At 36.7% G+C, this 22,312-nt stretch overlaps 1 protein-coding gene across 1 annotated transcript in view; it reads right to left on the minus strand.

The window, feature by feature from the left end:
- KIF16B (kinesin family member 16B) overlaps positions 1–22,312 on the minus strand; it is a 122,010-nt gene that overhangs the window by 49,800 nt on the left and 49,898 nt on the right. The window contains 8 exon segments of the mRNA XM_031552295.1: positions 4,884–4,934; positions 5,454–5,559; positions 6,378–6,536; positions 9,678–9,887; positions 9,889–11,028; positions 12,559–12,612; positions 20,063–20,151; positions 20,328–20,410. Coding sequence (XP_031408155.1) covers positions 4,884–4,934; positions 5,454–5,559; positions 6,378–6,536; positions 9,678–9,887; positions 9,889–11,028; positions 12,559–12,612; positions 20,063–20,151; positions 20,328–20,410 — 1,892 coding nt within the window.

The following is a 22,312-nucleotide window of genomic DNA, read 5'->3' on the forward strand; positions in this document are numbered from 1 at the left end:
CAGTCACAGCTTCCTCACCCAAAGTAAGTTACATCTTTTTAAATCTCAAGTGAATCACATTACTGTGTCTTAACAAAAGGTAAGAACCAATGGGAAACATTTGTATATTAGTAGAGACTGAAGTCTAACTGTCTGGTAGAAGATTGCACCTCTCCTGGCAATATGCTTACAGAATTTAGAATTTCAGATTAGATACCACCATTTTTCCTGCCAAGGACCATCTTCCACAAACAAGGCAGATGGCACATTCATACTCTGTTCCCATTCCCGCAGGGGAAGAAACAAAAGATGGCTTATTTTTAATTTTTGAAGATTGGACAGGAGTACAGGTAAAAGAAACCTTTCACTAAGCTCAAGGCCAGACTTGACTATTGGAAAATGGAAATGCTTTGCCTATTTTCAATAGCTCTGTTATTTTTTGGAACTGGTATTGAAGAGCCTGAAAGCAATTTAGTCCCACAGCATCATCAACCCCATTAGTTAACAAGCAGAAAATGAGGAAATTCAGGCCAGGCATCTGACACATTACACGAGACAATTCTAGGGTTAAATTTGCTTCATCCTTCAGGCAGTATCCCTAGCTGCTAACTATCCATTTAACAGTATGAAAAACACGTACACAAATCATAAACCTTAAAGCTTCTGTCTTAACACAGTTGTAGTAGCATTACCAAAGGTCAAATTGCTGAAGCATAACATCTTTTCACACCCTGTAATCTCCTTCATTTTCACATCACATTTTCCATAAGAACTTGTATCACTGGGAATACAAAGACTTGTGTGGGAGTTCAAGCTGACTGTTTGGACAAAATAGATAGGAATGACTCAAAAAAGCCTTATGCTGTTTCCCTGCAAGAAGAAAGTGGGGTGGTAGGGTAGGGGGAATGAAATTGAAAAAGACAGTTGGATGCTCTCTGCATTTCTGTTGTTCTGTTTCACTGCTTCCACGCAGCCCATGCTCTCTTGGGCCTTAGCAAAGGAGGAAGACCAAGGAAAAAAAGAGAGAGATTATATCCATCAATCCCTGGTACCTCAGCAGCACGTTTGACTTAAAAATAAGTCAAATACAACTCCTTTTGCACTTGTGAGAAACTTTCATTCAAGAGTGTGTTAATCCTTCATGCAAAACTCTAAGGCAACCCAGATTTGCCAATGTCATTCTCTCTAAAATTGTAGCAATAAAAACCATCAACATGCTTAGTATTAACAGTATTCAATGAACTGTACATGCTGAACTGTAGGCTTAAACACACTTTGCAGTTCAGACAAAAAATATTGCAAATATTTGGAAGCACTGACATCAATGCCACAAAATAGACGAGAAGCATGAAAAACAAAGATACTCAGACAGATTAAGGACCATCAAGGAGATGTGGAGAAAATACATTAAGATGGATAGGAGACAGAGGAAACCAAAAACAACACTCAAAAAGGAAATCAGAAGACACAGCTGCAATTATAGTTTTGATCCATCTACTACTTAAAATAGAACCATTTAATTTCCTCCTCTTCCAAGGAAATTTATGTACAGCACAAAAGTAAGCTATCAAGTAATAGTGATTTTTGGTAAGATGTGTTTACCCATCCTAAGGTATTCTCTTAAATGCCCAAAGGACTCTTTTTTCTCTTTTCTTTTAAAATAAAATCAATAGACAAAAGAGTATTTTATCAATATTCATTAGCCTTCCTATTTTGAATGTATCTAAATGTATTTCGATTTCAACACCTAGTCAGATGCATAATTAGCCAAATGGCTTCTTCACTTGAACTGAATGTTAATTTCCAGATTTCCGATGGGATATGCAAACTGCTTTGAGGAATTGATGGGATGACTGTCATTTGAGTATTTATTTCTCTTCCACAGTATTTTGAAAAACCAATTCCTGAATCAGATCCAACCTTGCTCCTTCTAGAAAACACAAGCTCAATTTTTGTGAAATTCTCTTTGTCTGGCAAAACTACACATCGGATATCATTCAAACTGTACAACTGAAGGCTGTCAAATTGTGATCGCTTGCATGAAGCATCCAAAAAGCTAGGTGCAGGATAAAAGGCACTGTTTTCCCTTAAGAGACCGATATGAGTAGTAGTAAGAACCAGAGATCTATACACAGTCTGGTTAGCACAGTCTGTCTTCACGGTGGTATACAGCAGTACTTGAATGTCAGCTAATGAAGGTTTAATATCTCCCATATTTTCGTGGAGTAAGTAAACCAGATCAGCTAATACAGTTCTGAATTTACATGACAAACGTACTCCTTGTGAAAAGACTACGTCATTTACTTCTGACGTCCAGTCGAGCGAAATCCGCATCAAATCATCTTTCAAGAGCTGGTAATTTAAATAAGCAGCATCCTCCGTTGCAGAAATCAAAATGCTCATTATGTCATGGCAAATTCTTTGAGTGTAGTGTCTGTTATAGGTAAATATTGTGAGTACATCATCTTCAGCAGAACACAGGAGACTCATACTCTGTCCAGCAAAGCCAACATGAATCTCCTGTATTGTGATGATTGGAACCTCATGAAATACTGCCAAGGAACTCTGACCAATCTCTTGTTTGGCTGATGAAACAATAACATATAAAACAGAGCTGAACAGAAGCAAGCAAGCAGGTTCTGGATCGCATTTTTTGCAATTGCCAACAGCAAGCCAATATATGCCTTTCAACTCCTCCATACTAATGCAAATTTGAGGTAGGGCACAGGTTAAAAAGTCCAGTGTTTTTTCAAGAGAACAGACCTGAAGCTTCATAAAGACATCAGGAAAATGCAGAAAAGTCTGTCTTAACACAAGACTATTTTCCAACTCTTCATTCTTGCAACTGCACACAAATCCTTCAGCTGGCTTTCTCACACAGGCATCTGACATTCCTGTGTTTCCACACACTGTGACATCTTCTTTCACAGGGGTGTCAGGCAAAACAACATTTTCAGCATGAGTTTTGGTGTCATCAGTACAGTGGGATACGTCTTGATTCATACAGGACCTGAAGAATACATCTACTTCCAAGTTCCTTATAAGTGGCAAATGCTTTATTAATGACACCACCTGTGCAGATCTCTCACTTTTGTCACACAAACTTCCCAACTTCTTAATTTGTTTAGGAACCACTGTACTGTTGAGCAATTGACTACTAGTATCTTTGTAAAAGCAGGAAAGCTTACTGAAAAGGTATCCCAGACCATAGGCATGTTCTGGTCTGACATCAAAATGAGAAGCTATTGATGTACAGGAGGTTAAATCAGAAGCTTTTTCAATTGGAAGCTGAGAACTACGTGACTGGTCTTCCATTGTCTGCTGCATGGTCTTAAGTGATCTGCTTTCTTTAACAGCTATTTCAGAATGTATGTTAGACTGAGGAAAGGCAAGGCACGATATGCTGTTAAAACCAGCCTGCTCATTAGCACACATTAAGGATCCTAAAGGAGACAGCTGTTCCAAGCGGGAACAATCACATTCAGTTCTTGAGCTGTCACAATCCTGAGAAGTAATTATTTTATCGTCAAAATGATTGAAATTTTCAAATTTGCAGAGTGAGTAAGCCACATTATTTAAGTCATGACTTTGTAAAGAAGTAGATAAAACATTCTGATAAGGAACATTCTTACTCTTTGAAGTACTAATATTTTCAGAGCGAGTTAAACTACTTTCAGTGTCATAAAGACTAGCAAAGCTCTCCTGTTCTGCATTTCTCCTTCCATTCTCAAATGCCTTTTCTGATGTAAAGGGGGAGGAGATTCTTCCAGGCCTGGAAAATAAATCCCACATCTCTGTATGTTCCTTCAGTCTTTTATGATCTGTTACTCCTGTGTTTTCTCCACACAACTCAGAAGCACATTTGTCATCTTTAGAAATAAATGGAAAGTCACAATGTGGCTGCCACTGTTGACTTTTCTGTTAAAAATGTCAAAAGAAGAAAACAGAAACGTCTTTAAAAAAACCTTCTGATTTTAACATTTCTTAAATTCAGGTTTGATCTTGATTGGGTTTGTACAATCAACTAAAATTTGTACAATCACTGTATAATCTGCCCAAATTAGAGGAGGAAAACCCAACAAAACCGATTGAGGTCTGATTCAGGAATGATTCATCCAAAGCAACCATTGCTTTTACTTTGTACAGTATCCATTTCACTTGGTTTATATTTGCTTTATTTAAAAAATAAAAATAAAAATACAGGAAAGTCAAAAGGGCAATGAAGAAATTTGTAAGACCTTCATTATTTTTCCACACATGTACAAAAATACAGTGCAATACTAACCAAGATCGTGCAAAGGCAAGCACAAGATAATGTCAAAAAGTCCAAGACAGTTTAAAATAAACTATGGGAAAGTCCAAATGAAAGACACTGAAGTCCCCCTTCCTCCATAAAGGTTTAAATACAGTACGATACTTACCATGTCAAGTCATCAGCAATGTTTCAAGCAATTGCAAAGGAACTAAGGGGTCTAAGTCTCAGTATGAGGTTATATGTATTAAACCTTCATGACATTCAGGAAAATTTGCCCAATGCTACTGCAAATACTACAGTTATACAGTACTGAGCTCACCACGAGACAACAGTGCAGTGGTATTCTGAATTCAAACATCCTATCCTTTTATAACCTAGAAATCAGGAAAGGGATACTGTTCCAAATTAAGAATCATGAGAAAACAAGGAAGAAACAATCACAACAACTTACCTTTCAAGGAAAAGGCTATGCCCGATCTGAAAAAAATCACTTTCATTCCAAGATAGCAAAATAAATTGCTTTCTCTATTAGCCATTAATCTTGCTGTGAATTCAAATTTCTAATTATGCAGCTAAACATTAAGAAATTTAATTACAGGGCATGCCATAATTTAAGACAACCACTTAATTCTGACAAATTATGACCTACCTCATACTTCAACTTGCGCTGAACGGTGCCATTATTAAGCCTCTCATTATCCTAAGAAGAAAAAAAGGTACAGATGATTATTAAATAAAGCATCTTTCTTGTGTTAGTTCATTCTAAGTACTTCTAAGACATTTTTTAACAGCCCAAAGTAACTGTTTTCTTACTTATATTTATTAAACCACTGGCACAGAAGTCAACCAAATTGTTCCTCAGATGAATCAGATTATCAATTTTTAAATGAGCATTTGTTTGCAAGTACAAATAGTTCCTGATCTTCCAGAAGAAACTTTATCAATGTATTTCAAAGGCATAACATGAAAATTTTGATTCAATTCTATCTGCAATCTTCTTATGGCCATTTACACAATCTCCCTTGCAAAAAACTGAAATAAAACAAAATACAGCCACTAGAAAACAAAACCAGCAAGACCTAAAACGAATAGCCCTGATTTATTTATATATCAATTAGAGTTAATGCAGGAAAACATGAAAATTATTGAACAAAAATTATTACTTTGTGTGTGCACATGCTGCACTGAAGGTCAGGATTGCTTACCCTTCTTTGCTCACCTTTGAACTTTCTGTAGACCAGAACAGGCTACCATCATTATCCTCAGCTTTATGATGGATCTTTTGGAGCCTTCTCTGCACTTCTTGTTCAATAAAGGCATTTATCCTGCGAGATACAAGTAAGAAAAGAAAATTAGCACATTCTTAGACAAAACCTGAGACAGGCAAGAAGGCACTCTGAAACACTTACAAAGCCTACTGCACAACTCTAAACTGGCATGCTTAATGTTAGACTAGCTTTATCTCTCCTTAATCAACACAGATTTTTTGAGCAAGTGTTCATTTAACAGCCAATGGTTTACAGTTTTAACAATTTGTTATCACAACTACACAATTCAATGGACTGCAGGTTATGTCATCACTTTGCATCTGTCTCTGCACAAGTGGCAACGAGGACCAGGGAGATGAAGAAACAGAGGCCAAGGTTGTATCTTTATCACTCAGTGGTTTGCTTTATAAGTAACTCATGCTATGAAATGTATGTGGTCTTTGAAGAGAAAGAACATTCCAAGAGGTGGTATTAATGACTGTAAGTATAAGAATAAAAAGAACATAAAAAGGAAGGAATAGATTTTAAAATAGTAATAGAGGGCAACTGTCCTGTTAAGAAGGCTTAATGTAATTTCACTTGTTTTGTTGCTTTTGGTGCATATAAAGCAATACCATACAGGCAATAACTGTACATGCAAAACCAATTTAAGTTTAGAGTTTCACAAACCTGTATTCAAAAAATAAACGGCACAAGAACAACAGATAAGCCTGTCGGTTTTTTAAAGCACAGCAAATTTATTTCTAGACTCTTCTTTAAGTACAGTTACAGTATTTAATTACAGTCTAATGCTGGCAGGACAATCTTTCAAAGTATTTATTTTCTACTTTCTACTCTGTTTGTATCAAAACACTGCAGAAATCCAGGTTACCCACCTGTCATCAACCACTGGAGTAACGGATGGCTGTGGCTTTGTTGGGCTTGTTGGGGAATTGCTATGGGACAGTCTCTCCTCTAATGTTCCATGATTTCCTTTCTGACCAGCATCACCCTCGTATATTTTTTGCTTCAGTTGCCGAATTTCCTGGTCTAGGCTACAAAGAAAATTTAAAATGTAATTTGTGTTGTCTGTTTTAAGGTGTCATTGCTGCCCACAGTTCTTGTAATTACACTGCAATCCATGTATGTAAGATCTTAGTTATAAATATTTATGAAGATATGAGCATATTAATTGTTCTTTAGGCAAATTTAGATAGGAATGTAGGGATGGCTCAATAACAAATTACCACAGCAAAGCTAAACTAAATAAAACAACATCAAAATCTTTCAGTGGTATTTACCTCAATGCATTAAATATTAATTCAGGAAAACTAAACCTATCTATTAGGGTAATTTGAATAAGCTTTCTCTCATTACAGAACTTTATTGAAGATCTCAGTTATTCACCTTCTAGTGTGAAGTAAATGAATACATGGGGAAATAAGCTGAGGTATCTCAAAATATAGCAATAATCCCAAAAACAAAGACAACCTAGAACAGCAATGAGGCAGGACACATTTCCTGAGAAAATCTTAATAACTGTATGTTATATACATAAATCTTACTATTTTTTTCAGTTATTCCTCCTGTCTGCATGCATGTATAGCTGAAAATTTACAAAATAAAGTCTAGTATTAATTTCAAATCACTTATAAATCATCTTTTGAAATGGAAAACACCTCACTTTCTCTAACCATAGAATAAATATCGTATCAGCCAGATTTATGCACAGAATAGAATATATAAAATCAGATACAGTAGTTTAGACTGAAAATGCCTGAGGCATCCAGTATAAAATAAGAAGCACTTCTTGCAATATTTATCACTTAGTCAAACTATTTTAACAAAATAATCTGCAGAACATGGTTTTCACTTAAAATGTGGCCAACATTAGCTTATAACACAGTAACAAACTTCCCCATTGCCATTACAATTTTTGCCTCTAAAGTCAATTGTTTTCCTGAGGTTTCCTCAAAATTACAGAGTAAAACAAAAGTTCTTGCAAAAGGAGGGGGAACAATCCAAAGGAAGGATTCGAGCACCTCAACTGCAGTTGCGTGTATCCAGATTGAAGTATAATGCTACAACTATTTTATCCCCTCCTGAAGGTTAGTACAGAAAACTGAAGAGAGCACAAATGCTGAGGGCTTAGGCAGGAGTAAAGCAGGCTGAATTGTTACTTCATTTTTGGAGCACTTTCCGCAGCACAGCCAGAAACCATCTGTTTCTTATGATTAGCAGCAAAACAATCTTGCATCCTGCAGGAAAGTGGATGAGAGATGGCTGATGGATAATGGGGAGTGTTTGCATCTACGGAAAATCAATTTAACCACAAAAATCAGAATTATATTAAGGGAACATATCTTATCCCCCAATTTGTAAACATCCTCCTATCAAAAGATATCATTTCCTATAGCTGTAAGCTTATCCAGCTGTGTGATGCATCTGCCAATGCTCTGCTCCTTGTCCCTTCTGAGTGATGCATTCCACTGCCTCAGAGGTGACTCTTCAGTTATATAATGCTCATTCTATTGCTCTAAATCCCTGCCAATAAAGACAAAGCTTGCATGAGTTACTCCAGCACAAATTAACTTCAAACTATCATTTGAGGGGTTACCCTCTAGGTGAGTGAGATTCTGAGCTAACATTATTCAAATTGGAAATTTCATCCAGTTAGGATGGACCTAGGTTAATATAACATTTCAAACGAACACTGGATTTACACATTTTTAGATAGTTAGCACTATCTCTTTTTCCAGAGCACATCATCACAAAATAACTCCTGGATTAAAATAAGAAATGCAAGCAATTCAAGTGCCTGGGATGTCACAATTTACACTGTGCAATGTAAACTCAAACATTAGGTTTATATAAGTAGGTTGAAATATTTAACATATTACGATTCTCTTAACATTTTCTTTTGCCACATCATTCACAAGAATCCAGCTCTCCCTGTGAGCACATAAATGACATTCTGCACTAAGTTATTCAGGGCCCTGGGGCACTCACTGAAAGACTACAAAGTTGTATTTAGTTTGTGCAAGAGGATTTTAAAGTAAACAAGGGAAAAAAATAAATCTTTTTACTTCTAAGGAATCCTTTTCCAGCTTCATTCTTCTAGCTGACGATATATTTTTTTCCACTTACCACACAGCACAGTAATCTCTTGAGGGCTAACTAAGAAGCCATTTATTTTTCTGGAATCTCCAGTTGCTTATAGATGGCTTTATTCAAGTGAGATGCTCAGTGCAGAAAGCTAGATTACATGTTCTTCAAGACAATTACAAAACATAAGGCAAACATCTATGACAGAATGATAACTCAGTATTGAAAACGTCTAACTAAAAGCCATACAATGCAGCTTTAAATGTTGAAAAAGTGCTCTCTGTGCAGGGTATAGAAAGGAACTATTATCTCCTGATAACAGTTTAAAAGAAATGAGATACAGAAGAGCTCATGGATTTGGCTACAGATAGGTATTTTTTTCAGTGATTTTTCTCATTGAGCATCTGCTTTGAAGTGCTTGCAAAAGAAGAATCCCATAATCACTATAAAATTTAAAAATCAAACCACAAATTCTACCTCATGAAAAACTAAATCTTTTTTTCCACCAGTAATGACAGGTTTTCAAGCTGCAGTATTAGCAAATCAGACAACATGTTTTAAAATGCTCATTTTGCCTTTTTCCAGACTGCATGGATTGAGTCCACCAATCCCAGTGGATTTTATCTTTGGCCAAAAATTAAATAAAAAATTCTTCCTCTCCTTCTGCAAAGGAAGAAACCTCCTTACCTGAACCACTTTCCTCTGAGCCTTCCACACTTGGCATGAATGCTACAGTACAGCTCCAAATATCATGTGTATGTAAAAGTGTACCGAAGGGTGCAGACAATGCTTCTGTACCTAAAAAGGTTTGTCATCACATAGGGCTGGATGCAAGCATCTGAATTTTACACTGATATATGGCAGTCTATTTTATTTAGTCCAAAAGCCAGTAACAAAAAATTAAACATCCCACTGGTTTACTTGGATTACCTGAAAAGCAATATGCAACCTCAGTTGTGAGCAAACTACTTAAAATTAGAAGCTCAAACAGTGGGACACACAACAAACTGCCCCCTCAAAATCCAAGGCATAAAATGATCCACAATCTGTGAATTACAGGCTCTAAATATTGATGCTATCCTAACACTTACCGCTCCCGGTCTTGTTCAAGGGCTTTTTGCTCAGCTTCCAGACTCGCCTGCAGGCCAGCCTGCTCACTGCAGCTGTTGTTCAATGTGGCAAGCTTCTGCTTTTGCTCTTCAATTTCAAAATCTATTGTAGAACGACGTTGCAAAGCAGAGTGCCTTCTTTCTAACTTAGCTACAGCTTGTTCCAATGCCTCTCTCTGCTGTTTTCCCTTGATTCAAGGATTTCTTTTCCTTCTTCCGAACTTTTTCTTCCTGCCGAGCTACATTGGCTGTGAATTCAAACGTTTCTTGAAGCTGCTGCAACTGATTTGTGCTAGCTCTATATTGTGCAAGCTGCTCTTCTTTATCTTCTATTTCTTTCTCTATTTGATACAGAGTATTATCTAATCCTAACAAGCCTCTATCAAGGACTTCAGAGGCTCTTTGCTTTTCTTCCAGCAGAGCTGGCAAATGATTACTCTTCAGGTACTTCAGCTGGTGTACTTTACATTGAAGCCTGTATTCCGCTGGCTTTATCACGTCAAATTCTTCAGCCTTGAGTACAGCATCCCCAAAGTTTTCATCATCCTTGAGATTTACATGTTCTTCCTCAGCAAGTTTTAAATGTTCCACAGTTTCTTTTTCACGTGCTATTTCCTTCTCTAGGTGATTCATTTGTTGAACTAAATCTTTTTCCAGCATAGTCAACTGTTCTAGCTGTTTCTTTTTAAACTCTATAAAGCTATGTTGGGCTTTTTCTAACTCTTCACGGTTTTCTTCACCTTCAGATCGGGCTTCTTTGACTTTCAAAAGAGATTCCCTGATATCTTCAAGATCTCTCTTCTCTTCTTCGACTCTTTGTACGTCGCCTCTCTTGAGGAGCTGTATCATGACCTGCTTCTCTCGAAGCTGTTCCTCTAGATGAGCCACAAGCATCATCTGCTCCCTTTCTTGTTCTTCAATTCTCTTTTTTTCTGATTCCAGCTTAATATACTGTTCGTCCTTCTCCTTTTTAAGTTTTTCTAGTTCTCGGAAAATCTGCATTTTCTCTGCTTTTTCTTTATGATTAAGTTCCTGGAGGCGCTGCAATTCCTCTTTGACACGGGCAAAAATTTCCTCCTGCTGCTGCTTCTTTTGAAGTTCTATCTCCTGTTGTTCCCGCAATCTCTCTTCTTCGAATTTCTCTTTTTCAGCCAGCAAATCCTTCAACCTGCTCTCAATGTGAACACTTCTGCGCTTCAGACTCTCTTCCTGTTTTCGAATTTGCAGCTGTACTATTTCTGTTTCCTTGCGCTGTGACTCTACTTCTTGTTGCATTCTTACAAGCTCTGCTTTGTCAGATCTTTGTTTTTCCTCCATCTCTTCTATCTGTTTCCTACAAGAAAACATTTACATGAAACATATCTACCTTTTTTTTGTTTTTACAAGGGTGGATAGTGATAGATCAAGGGCAAATGGTTTTAAAGTGAGACCAGGGAGATTTAGGTTAGATATTAGGTGGAAGTTTTTCCCCCAGAGGGTGGTGATGCACTGGAACAGGTTGCCCAAGGAGGTTGTGGATGCCCCATCCCTGGAGGCATTCAAGGCCAGGCTGGATGTGGCTCTGGGCAGCCTGGTCTGCTGGTTGGTGACCTGCACATAGCAGGGGGGTTTAAACTAAATGAGCATTGTGGTCCTTTTCAACCCAGACCATTCTGTCATTCTATGACAACAAAACCCGAGGACGTTAAAAACGTTTAGACAGGGATTTTAGAGTATATATCACTTCTTTTTTCTTCTTTTTAAATAATTTTGTTTTGCTACAGGTTAAAAATCTTATACTCCTTGGAAATGAATGAATCCTTGAGACAAACAGTACAGATTTCAACATGCAAAGCCGTAGATATATGAAACTATAAGAAAACATGTTAGATAGCATTTACGTGGAATACTATTAGACTGTTAGCTCTTTCCTAGCCAATAAAAATATTGATGGAATACACTGCACAGTGAAGAGTAAGCATATATATTTACACACTTATTTTCATACAGACAAAATTTAAACAAAGGACTTTATTTGAAATTTGCTTCACCAAAACTGATTCAGTAGGTGAACAGAAACCATGCCTTCTCTTTTAGTGAACCCAACAGAATGATTGATAAACAGGAATATAAGCTAAGGAACAGATGCAGTTGAAATAACTTTAAGATAAATCACGGCCCATGCAATAACTCATTTAAAGTTTCTAGTGAGTTCCAAGTGAGATTTGAAGAACTGAGACTTGAGAAATTAAAGCACATGCATAAACTGAATTGAAGGCCTATCAACATAACTAAGAGGATAAGTATCAGTGATTCTACATCTCCTAATTGTTCCGACATTGGGTTTAAGGCTTTTTGGTGCTGACATTTGTTTTGGTTTTTAGCTTAACTTATTCCAACTATCTAAACAGCTCTTTCAAAACCCAGCAAACAATTTAGAAAGTGGCTTTCAGCTTTTGAGTCTAATCAGTGCTGCGATCTCCAACAAGAAGAAATCTATTACTTTTTAAATCCTTGCAGGTATGATGAATCTGATCAAGTAGGTCAGTTCTCCAGTTGACAATGCTTCCTTATGTGTTTTAAGCTGTGTTCTGGTAAGTATTATTAATATGCACATATCATTACTACAGCTGCTTAGTATTTACTTTGCTAAAGATCACAGCTACAATGAAGCTTGTTTATCTGGTTATTAATCAGTGAGAATCTACAGTACTCCAACTAAAGTTTTATAAAGGGGAAAAACAACTAACAAGACAAATATTTGTAACAGTATCCTCTACATACAACACTGTGATTCAAAACTGATGATTTAAATGAGCCCATGATGTATGTGTGCATACATATATACAAACACATATACACAAAGACCAGAGAATGATGTTACCTTTTGCTTTCTAATTTTTCAAGTTCCTCTCGTTGTTGTCTTTCAAATTCCAGTCTGATTAAAAAAATATATATATATATTAGGAAAAGTATATACAGTGCATTTCGCAGTGTCTGCTTAAAAGATTATAACAGTGATGTGAATGAAAAAGTTTTATGAACTACTTTCTACAATAAAAGATTTCCTTCATTAGAGTTACAAATTAGATATCATGCTGTCAGACATTTGAGAATAAACAGAAAAATGAATTCCTAAGAGAAAAGAAAAAAATCTATTTAAAAAGTAAAGATAAAAAACATAAATGATTAGGATAGCCTCTGTAAGTTAACTACATGCAGACATGGCAATCAATAGATAAGAATTGAATTTCTCTACCTTAAACAGATCGGTCCTTTTACAGGGAAAAGACTGCCATGGGAGGTAGGGGGAAACAGAGCAATCAATTAAGTGAGGAATTGATAGGAAAAAACACAATAGCAGTATAGAATATTTTAACATTGCCAACAGTTTGTTTTATTAGAGGTTAAATAGGTTAGATCCATGGAACAGTCAATTACATTACAATTCAAAGTAAAAATTTACACAGTGATTCTTTCTGAACACGTTTTACAAGTGCCAATGGTTGTTAATCGATGCTGATAATCCTATGGTTTATTAGCTTGGCCTGCTCTGAGAAGTGAAAGAGCTCTGAAACAGTGCTACTGCATGCTCATAGTTCTGCCTCTTCCTCCCAATAGAAACAATACATCGCTGTGATGCCATCGGCGAGGCTGAAAAAGCACAATCCTGCAGAGTGCATCACTCCGGCACAGAACACAACACAAACTTCTTTATCTCAAATATTCTGAGACTTCAATGTGCTCAGTTTGATACGGTTCTGAGTAATTATGAGGAAGTATTTTCTGTCACTTTTAATATTGGCTGTTATTACAGTTGTACAGAAGTCTCCATCTTATTTTAATTTCCTCCAACAGATTCATATTCTTTAAGGCAGTCTTCCAAAATAAATACTTTCTGCGCTTTTTTAAAGCGTAAAGAGCCTAAATGTGGGCTGAAATATTCAACTAAACACACAAATCTCCAGTTATTTCAGACCTGTTACAGCTCTAGCAGTTTGCAGGTGAGATGGTTCATTAACACTGAAAAAAATGCAAGACTGCACCATGAGCTAACTTGAATTATTTGTGGAACTGCAATTTAAGACGTCATGACTGCAATTAAATAGGCAGGTGTTTTAAAACTATGGTGTATTTAATATTTCTTTCCAAAGCCATGAAATTACAAAAAGGAACTGCCCTTGGAAACATGCAAAAAATACACTGCTAATGTAATGTTTACAAAACAGTTCAAGTAAACCATGACTCCACAATGCCCAAAAAGCATCATTCTGACCACTGGATTAGTGAAGAAATATCGGTTTTAAAAACACCACTTTCCCCCATTTCTCACAAACTTTTATTAAAAATGCCTTCTGCAATGCCTAAGAGAATAGCAAATATAGATTTCTATACACAGCTCCAGACATTCAGGCTTTCTAATCAATGTTTCACCAAGAGCTGTCTTTCACCTTTACACTAAGAGTACATCTGGGATGGACACTTGTAGGCACTATCTTAATGACAGAAAGAGATAACTGAAGTATTTGTAAATCCATCACAATTCCTGTAGCAGCAATGCAAAATCCACAAAGTTATGCAAAAAAAAAGGCAGGACAAGAAGCAATCTCAACAGATCTTCAGAAGGCAAAAGCCCTATCCTTTGGTTAATAAACTTTTTTTTTTTAATGTGACATTTGAAAATCCCTCCGTTTTGCCACAGTCTGCCTCCAGAATTCATAGCTGCAAGCTCTCACTTCTTAGCCAGGGCTTGGCCCCATTCATCATTATCTCAGTCCAAAATAATAATACAGATTCTAGGGATCTGGAGTTCAGATGTCCATTAAGCACTGTCAGATGCAAGCCATGTTTGCTAAGATAGTCAGCAAAGATGATTTACAAGTATGCCTGTGCTTAGTTATGCCACAGACAAATAAAACATTTCTGATCTGCTAACATAATGCACAAAACCCAAAGCAAAATCTCTTGATGTTGTGACAGCCTTGTAAAACAGAAGATTTGGCAAACATTTTATATAGACATAAAAAATGGTAAGTGGCTTTTCATTGAAATCTGATAGAAGGAAAACGACATAAAAACAAGTCTGCGGTGAAAACTCTATGATTTCCTCTTTGCTGAAGCGACTCTACCACCTTTGGCAGTGGCAATCAGTTCTACTTTACACCAAGCAAAGCTCCAGCTGCTGAAAGGGCTCTTCAGGAAAGACAGGAATGAATTGTGCAAAAGCAGTTCATTCTCCTGAGTAAATGGCTGCTTCCCAAAGATCAATGCAGATCACCATCAACACCCCAACCAACAGCTTCCAAACACCACATCCACCTGTTCTAAAAACGTACACTTAATGCATTTTGGAAAGGTAAGGTACAGTCCTACGAACAGAAGGCCTAATGCAGCCCTGTGTATTGCCAGTGCATAGATGCACTCACATCCAAAGAGGCTGGAGCTCCTCTGAAGGTTCTGCTACCATGTGGATATTCAGTGTCTCTGTTCTCCATCCCTGGTGCTCACACTGCAGCCTTTGTTTCCACAGGGGTAAAAATAACATGTCTTTCTTATCTGGATGCTCATTTTCTCCACACATTTAGGAATTCATTACTTTTGATAGCACCACCTCTGCAACATTTGCTTCAAATTGGTTATGAGCTCAGAGTTATTTTGGGACAAGAGAGGATCTGAGAAAACAGCACAAGCAGTGATTGCAGGAATCTTCCCCTCTTAAAGAACTTATTAAAATAAAGTCTCAGCATCACCAAAAACAGCACTGGCTTTAAGAAATCACTGCCAATTTGACAAAGTACAGATGCAAGACTAATGTTCTAGGGTTTAGTCTGTCCTTAATAAAATAGTTTGTCTCATGATCTCTATTCTCTTTATTAATGTGAGCACCACTGTGAATAGAAAAAAAGTATTAGCTTGAAATTAAAAAAAAAAAAATACAGACATTAAAGACTAGAATCTACTCTTTCTTCTTTTGTAGATCTACCATAAAAGAACTTAATCTGATCAGTGTAGAATTAAATAGTCACCATTTTCCTGGAAAACACGCTATATCTAGAGATAAGGACAGTGCAGATAAGCTGCAGAGAAAAGGAAGTCAGTTGGACTGGTTCAATGCCACAATAGCCTAATTTACACAGCACAAAAGTGTGATCTGGTACTACATCTATTAGGAAAGACTGAATACTAGCAAGACTACAAAGATGCTACAATGCTGTTCAGTAGCCCAGTGCATGAGATTAATTAAAAAAGAAAACCAACACGCTGAAGACAAATCAAGGTTTCTCATGAGTGGTTTCACAGTTACAGTATAATATAGTTTACAAAAGGCCCATAAATGAAATCTTCAACACAAATCTATGAGAAAAACTGTTTTACCCAAAGCTTATTACCTTAGGCAGTGTTGCATGACACTGGATTAGAGAAAAAGATTGGGAATGTGCAGAACAAAGGATTTTGTACAGTAAGACAACATTTACAGGAAATCAACAACCAACTCAACAAAAAAACCCCACACAACAGAAGCCACACACACAGACCACCCACCTGAAAATATACTTAAGGTAACTGATTTTCATATGGGGAGCACGCAAATAAAATGAGCAGAAATCTATGTGTTATCATCTTTAAAGAAAACAAAATGTCAGTACACAGAAGAAGTTGGGAATAACCATACGCAGCTGAAAGTGGAATGAAGTCTCAATGAACTCAAGTGGCATTGAGCAGACGTGCTAAGGTGGTGCAGAGATCTTCTTATATGTGATGTCCCACTGACTACCAATAAATGTTTAGGGACTGAAAAACAAAACTTAAAAATCAACTGCTAATTTGGACATTGTTCTTAGCCTACAGAGCTAATTTGGTGATATGGGTTTTCTTTCCAAAGAAAAAAAAAAAAGAAGGAGTGGTTTTAGTTCCATTTACTTGCAAGAACTTGAAGTCTGTTCAAAAGCTGAATCTTTTTCAAAGGAGCATAAGCTGTCTTTATTCTCTCATTTTCTTCATTTTAAAATTACAAGCACAATGTACTCTGAAAACAGGGCCGAGAAACGGGCTAATGCCACGTGCTCTAAGAGGTATTACCAATCATTACAAGTTTCTTTGGTTTTGTTTTCCTTTATTGTTCTTTTAAGCACGCAGTATTTTAAATCAGGTGCTAACACTTTCTCTCAGGCTCTGAAATAAGTCCAGATCACATACAGCTTCAAAGGAAACAATCTCTTAATGACACATCCAGAAATCCAAAAACTTCAGCCAGCTATACAAGGAGACTTGATAGCCACAGACACACACACACAGCAGCTGTCATTTATGTTATTTGTTCTCATCACAACTGAAAGGAGTAGCCCACAGTCTCTTCCACCACTGACTGGTATGGATTCTGGACACAACAAAATGTTTGTTGCAACCTCCAGAAATTGCTAATTCAGCTACCAGCCTTTAGGTTATCAGAACTGAAACTGGAGGGAAGAAAGGCTGGAAGTACCAAATTAATGACAGGCACGATGCTGGCCACCTACAGACATCCCACAAACAAAGACAAGAATACCACAACTGGCTTACTGCTGAGCCTATCTCAGCCCATGGTCGTAATGGTCCATGTCCTATATTGCAAGCTGACTCTTTACGGATATTGAACCACTTGTTTTGTATCTTACTGAGCCCTGAATGCTTGGGAACTGCTTTATGCAAAGCATGTTTTCTAACTTGTAATTACCTCAGCCACCTGTTTCCCTTACAGTGATACTTTCCGTGGAATTACACCTATTTGGACAAGCTCAACACATCATCAGGAAAAAAAAGCAAAACAAAAAAACAGTACTGTCACAATTGAGGAAAAGGAAAGAAAACTGTTTTAGCATCAACATAAATAAACTTAAAATTGTCATGAAGCCTAAGCTGAAAAGCTGCTATTGCCAAACTGCTGTCCAGAAAGCTGCACTGATTATGGAACAGGCTTTCTTCTACTAATTTACAAGACCAAGGCTCAGTCAAACAGCAGTGCAGGCTTCAGAGTCCACCTTCTTGTTGTAGCAGTCATAAAAGCAGTAAAACCAGCCATATTTGAGATATTTTTTCTTTAGTCACTGATCTATTAGAATGAGAACCACCTCTGTCACGCATGGGCAAAGTGTATTATTAGTATGGCATATATTGTTTTAAACATTGGTAATATATCTAAATGTAGGGTTAAGAGTCTAAATAGTGAACTGACAACTACTTCGAGCTTCCTCACTCCAAAAAACAAACATACTTAGCAGTACCTGAAATAGACAGGTATTATTGATTAAAAACAAGTGACAGACATGCATTCCTCTCGTAATGTGAGCCTTAAGCAAAATGCTTGCTTGCATTTACAAATCAAGTGAGACAAAATACTGGAAGGCAGTTCAGAAAGATTGACTGACTGCAGGATAGCAGGACAATATTATTAACCCTCTGCTCATAGTTTACAGTCCAATGAAGCACAGGCATGAAAGAGTTCAAGAATATGAAGAGGGTTTTCACCTAATCTTATCTTCTATTTCACCAGTAACTGCTCTCTATTATCGTGCCCAAAAAAACCAGGAACATACAAGTTACAAGACATAATAAATGGAGAGAGTTTCTAAAAATTGTTGAATACACTGATAATTACATTAGTAATACTGTATGAGTTCCAGAAAATAAGGCAGAAAATAAGCTACTGGAAAGTATGATGAGGAAAAAAGAAATGATATTCCACAAAATGTTGGAAGAAAAGAATTTAAAAAGAATTTGTGAGAGCTGCTCCATCCCAGCTCAAGTAACTTTTTTTTTTAATTTAGTTTTACAAAAGGATCACAGAAAAATCCTCTCTGCAAGGCAGGATGTAGCAGTATGGACTCGCTGGTAAGAGAAATTCTGAACCCAACCTTCAAATGGGCCATGTCCATGCTGTTATATTTTGCTGTAAATCTGAAAGGCTAAATGTGAAGCAATTCTGAAACAATCTGTCCTAATTTATTCTCTCTGCAAAGTCAAGGCTAGCACTGTGCAGTAGAATGCAATTATTCCTAGCAATATATGAGAAATTACATAGGGAAAAGCTTGTGGTACCCCAGTGTAGATCAATACCCTGAGTAACAAAGAATACAGGAAATTTCCACAGCCCTCAGGAAATACAATGCTAACAGTTATCATTAGAAGTTTTGATCTAACCATTTGAAAAGGTTAAGGAAATAGGAAAAAAATGATACAAATATATTCACAATTTTTTTTTTTTAAACCTTCTCTTTCTTCTCTGTCTCAAAAAAAAAAAAAAAAGAATTTATGAACAACTAGCTCCCTTGCTTGTGTTCTTTGTGGGTAGTTTAGCAGCAAAAGAACAATAATTACAGCATCTGATGCAGTGTTATTACACACAGTCTCTTGTAGGTAGTTAGCAAAAGAGCAACAATCACATTTAAAGCAATGTTGTTAGATACACTCAGTATCAAAGACACCGTTTAACTTCAGTCATTATTATCTGTCTGATCTTCCTAAGTTCTAACAGATACAGAACAACCTCACAGTAGAATTTAGGAATAAATCTGCTCTACCCAAGCCTGTAATTCAATTTACTGACAATTTTTCAGAAGCACATGGGTGGTTAAAGAGTATCATCTCATTCTCAATGTAAAACACAGGCACTAGCTAATGGGAAGAAAGAAGAAAATAGAACAAAACGCCATCGTTCTCCATAACTCACTTAAAGAACACTGGTAAAGACATCAAAATCAGCTTCTCCACAACAAACATCCTATTTCTTTCTAAACTGTATAATAAAATGGTTTTCCATACCCTACCTTGGCCACCTACTAAGACGTATATAGTGAAAACTTACAGACATCTATTTCAAACCCTTTTTTTTAATGTATTCATTGGGATTATACAAACTTGAGAAATCTTAATTTTTCTGTTTACAATGCATTTGTCTTATGAAAAATAGTTATCTTGTAATTCTGAAGAAAGGATAAAATTTGTAAAATTTAGGATATCGTTACTGTGCTGAACAGCCCTGGTTACATAATGCCAAATCTTTCCTCTAGAACTCCAAGTACAACAGCTTTCTTTGTGCCAGATTTGTTAGCGAGGCTGTTTGCTGGTGCAGTTACAATTCTTGCATTTCAATAGTGAGATCCCAGCTAAAAGCAAGCTTTAAGCAGGATGGAAAGCTCCTTGGTGCCCTCCCACTCCATTTTCTAGAACAAATGTGAAGTTTAAGCTCAAATAACATTTTGCAGAAGTTCTCATCTCATTCAGAAGCCTATTATTTAGTATGTATATACGCTTAAATTGAGAACAAAATGGTTTCTAACATTTGGAACATTCAAACAATTAAAATGAAGAACAGTCACAATTTTTACTACAGCACCTTTGAATATACTCACCCTGGATTATAAAGCATAACAGCTGACAGGTTCTCACAAGATTTTGAAAGATCTGTCATAGACAAACTGAAGGAAGACAGCAGTCCACTCTAACAATAGACCATAAAATGTATGTGTTAGACAAAAACTGATGTGCTTGTTTCACTTCATGAAATATTCTACATGAAGCAAAACAAAACAAATTCTACAATGATCAATGTGTGTCTGCATTAGCAAGAAAGTTGTGAAGGGATTTAAGTTCCCCCAGACGCTGATTTAATCTTACCTTTCTTTTTTCCCTTAGTTTAGCAGCTTCTTTGGGATGGTTAAAGCGAAACATATTGGTTCTTCCAAGTAATATCACAGCACCTGATGAGAAAAACACATACTATTTACTGTCAACAGAATGTACCAGGAAATGCCAAATGCAGTCATCCAACATGTAAGCAAAGCTTTCCATTAAATCAGAACAAAATGAAAATGCATTTTGACGATTCAAGTGTATAACAACATTTAGTCACAGCTTTGTTAACAGATGTGCATATTTTATTCCTTCTTCTTCCTACTTAAAAGAACACATGTTCACACACACAAAGGTCAACTATACTCATGCAGTTTAGATTATGGATAGGAAGAGAAAGTAATCATAGCAACTGACCCAATCTGACCTATACACTCTACAACAGTACTACTTTAGAGGCTACCAGCAGGTACCAAACACCATGGAAACATCCATAAATATGACTAAGAACAAACTAATCATCATTCATCCACTACTGATCTAAGTCAAATTTCATTTCACCTCTACTTTTCCTTCATTTGTAGTCCCATTAACCTTTTTCTTCTTTAGGTAGAAGAATGCTGAAGTTTGTCATCACTCAGAACAAGATTATTAGTCCTTTATACTCAGTACTTATTTTCTCAGGGAAGAACCTTGAATAATTCATACTGCTCACTTCCTATCCATTATGGTATTTAATCAGTTATGATACAGATCCACATATAATGTGATTCTGGGCAATTCTTATAACATTATAAGAATGGTGATGCCTCGATTAATATCTTCCTACTAAAAAGTACACTGTGATGTTTCACTACTCTTGTAACAATGAAGCCTTCCAACTTAATCACAACAAAATCAAGCATTTATCTGTCAGTGTGAGTTACTTTTAGAAGAAAAAGGATTCTATTACACTTACAACCTGAAAAAAACGCACTTACAACCTCTTCATACAAACTGATGAAACAAAATGAAATGCTGTCCTTAATAAGGAGCGGTCCTCATAAATCAGCTCAGTTTGGAACACCGACCCCAATAAGGTCTTGATAAATCAGTGACAATAACAAAAGGCACTACAATCACAGTATCACTTCTTGCTGTCTGCACAACAGATCAAACCTTGGACCAAACAGTTTACCTTGTCAAATCTTCAAAAGAGTAACGTTTCACTGATCCGTATGCAGATTGTATCGCAAAGGCATTTTGATTCCACCTTTGTGATTTATGTGACACTACCAGTTGACCTTTCCTTCATGAAGTCTGCCAGGCACATTTATTTTTTAATGTAAGCATATTAGAAGGGGTCCCTGGCAGTCATGATGCTACAGTGGAAGGGGTGTAACAGTTGCTAGTCTTCACATGCTGGCAAAATGGACAAACACTTCTCTATTCCATTCTTGCTGTCTGCTGGGAAGGCTGTTTTGATGACTTTAGCAGAGGAGACTGTGAGGATTTCAGTAAAATTACCTTGGTTACTTTCAGATGAAGATTAATATAATTGTAAATATTTTTGATTACACTACTAGATAGAAGGTAGGTACTTAAATAAATGTATACAGATATAGATTCATGTTCCTAACTTCACGCATCTAAAAATATAGGAGCAAGGCTTAAAAACAGCACATGATATTCAAAACCAGATGGCAGATCATATGAACAACGACTGTGTTTCTCTTCCAGTCATTCTCCAAATCATATAATCATGAGCTTAGCAGTGGAGGACCTGGCTTCACTTTGAATAGGGGGAAAGAGATGTGTGCATGTCACTTTATCCACTTATGGAAGTATTTAAATTCACAGAATGCTTTGGGTTGGAAGGGACCTTAAAGATCCTGTAGTTCCACCCACCTGTGCCATGAGCAGGGCTGCCAACCACTAGACCATTTTGCTCAATTTAGTACACCAGGATGGTGAAAGAGCAGATTACATGGGGAAATACAATTCTTCCACTTCTCCTGTTACATTCCTCCTTTTTATCCTAGGATGTCATA

The sequence above is a fragment of the Meleagris gallopavo genome, chromosome 2 (genome assembly GCF_000146605.3).
Source record: "Meleagris gallopavo isolate NT-WF06-2002-E0010 breed Aviagen turkey brand Nicholas breeding stock chromosome 2, Turkey_5.1, whole genome shotgun sequence".
NCBI classification, from domain to species: Eukaryota; Metazoa; Chordata; class Aves; order Galliformes; family Phasianidae; genus Meleagris; species Meleagris gallopavo.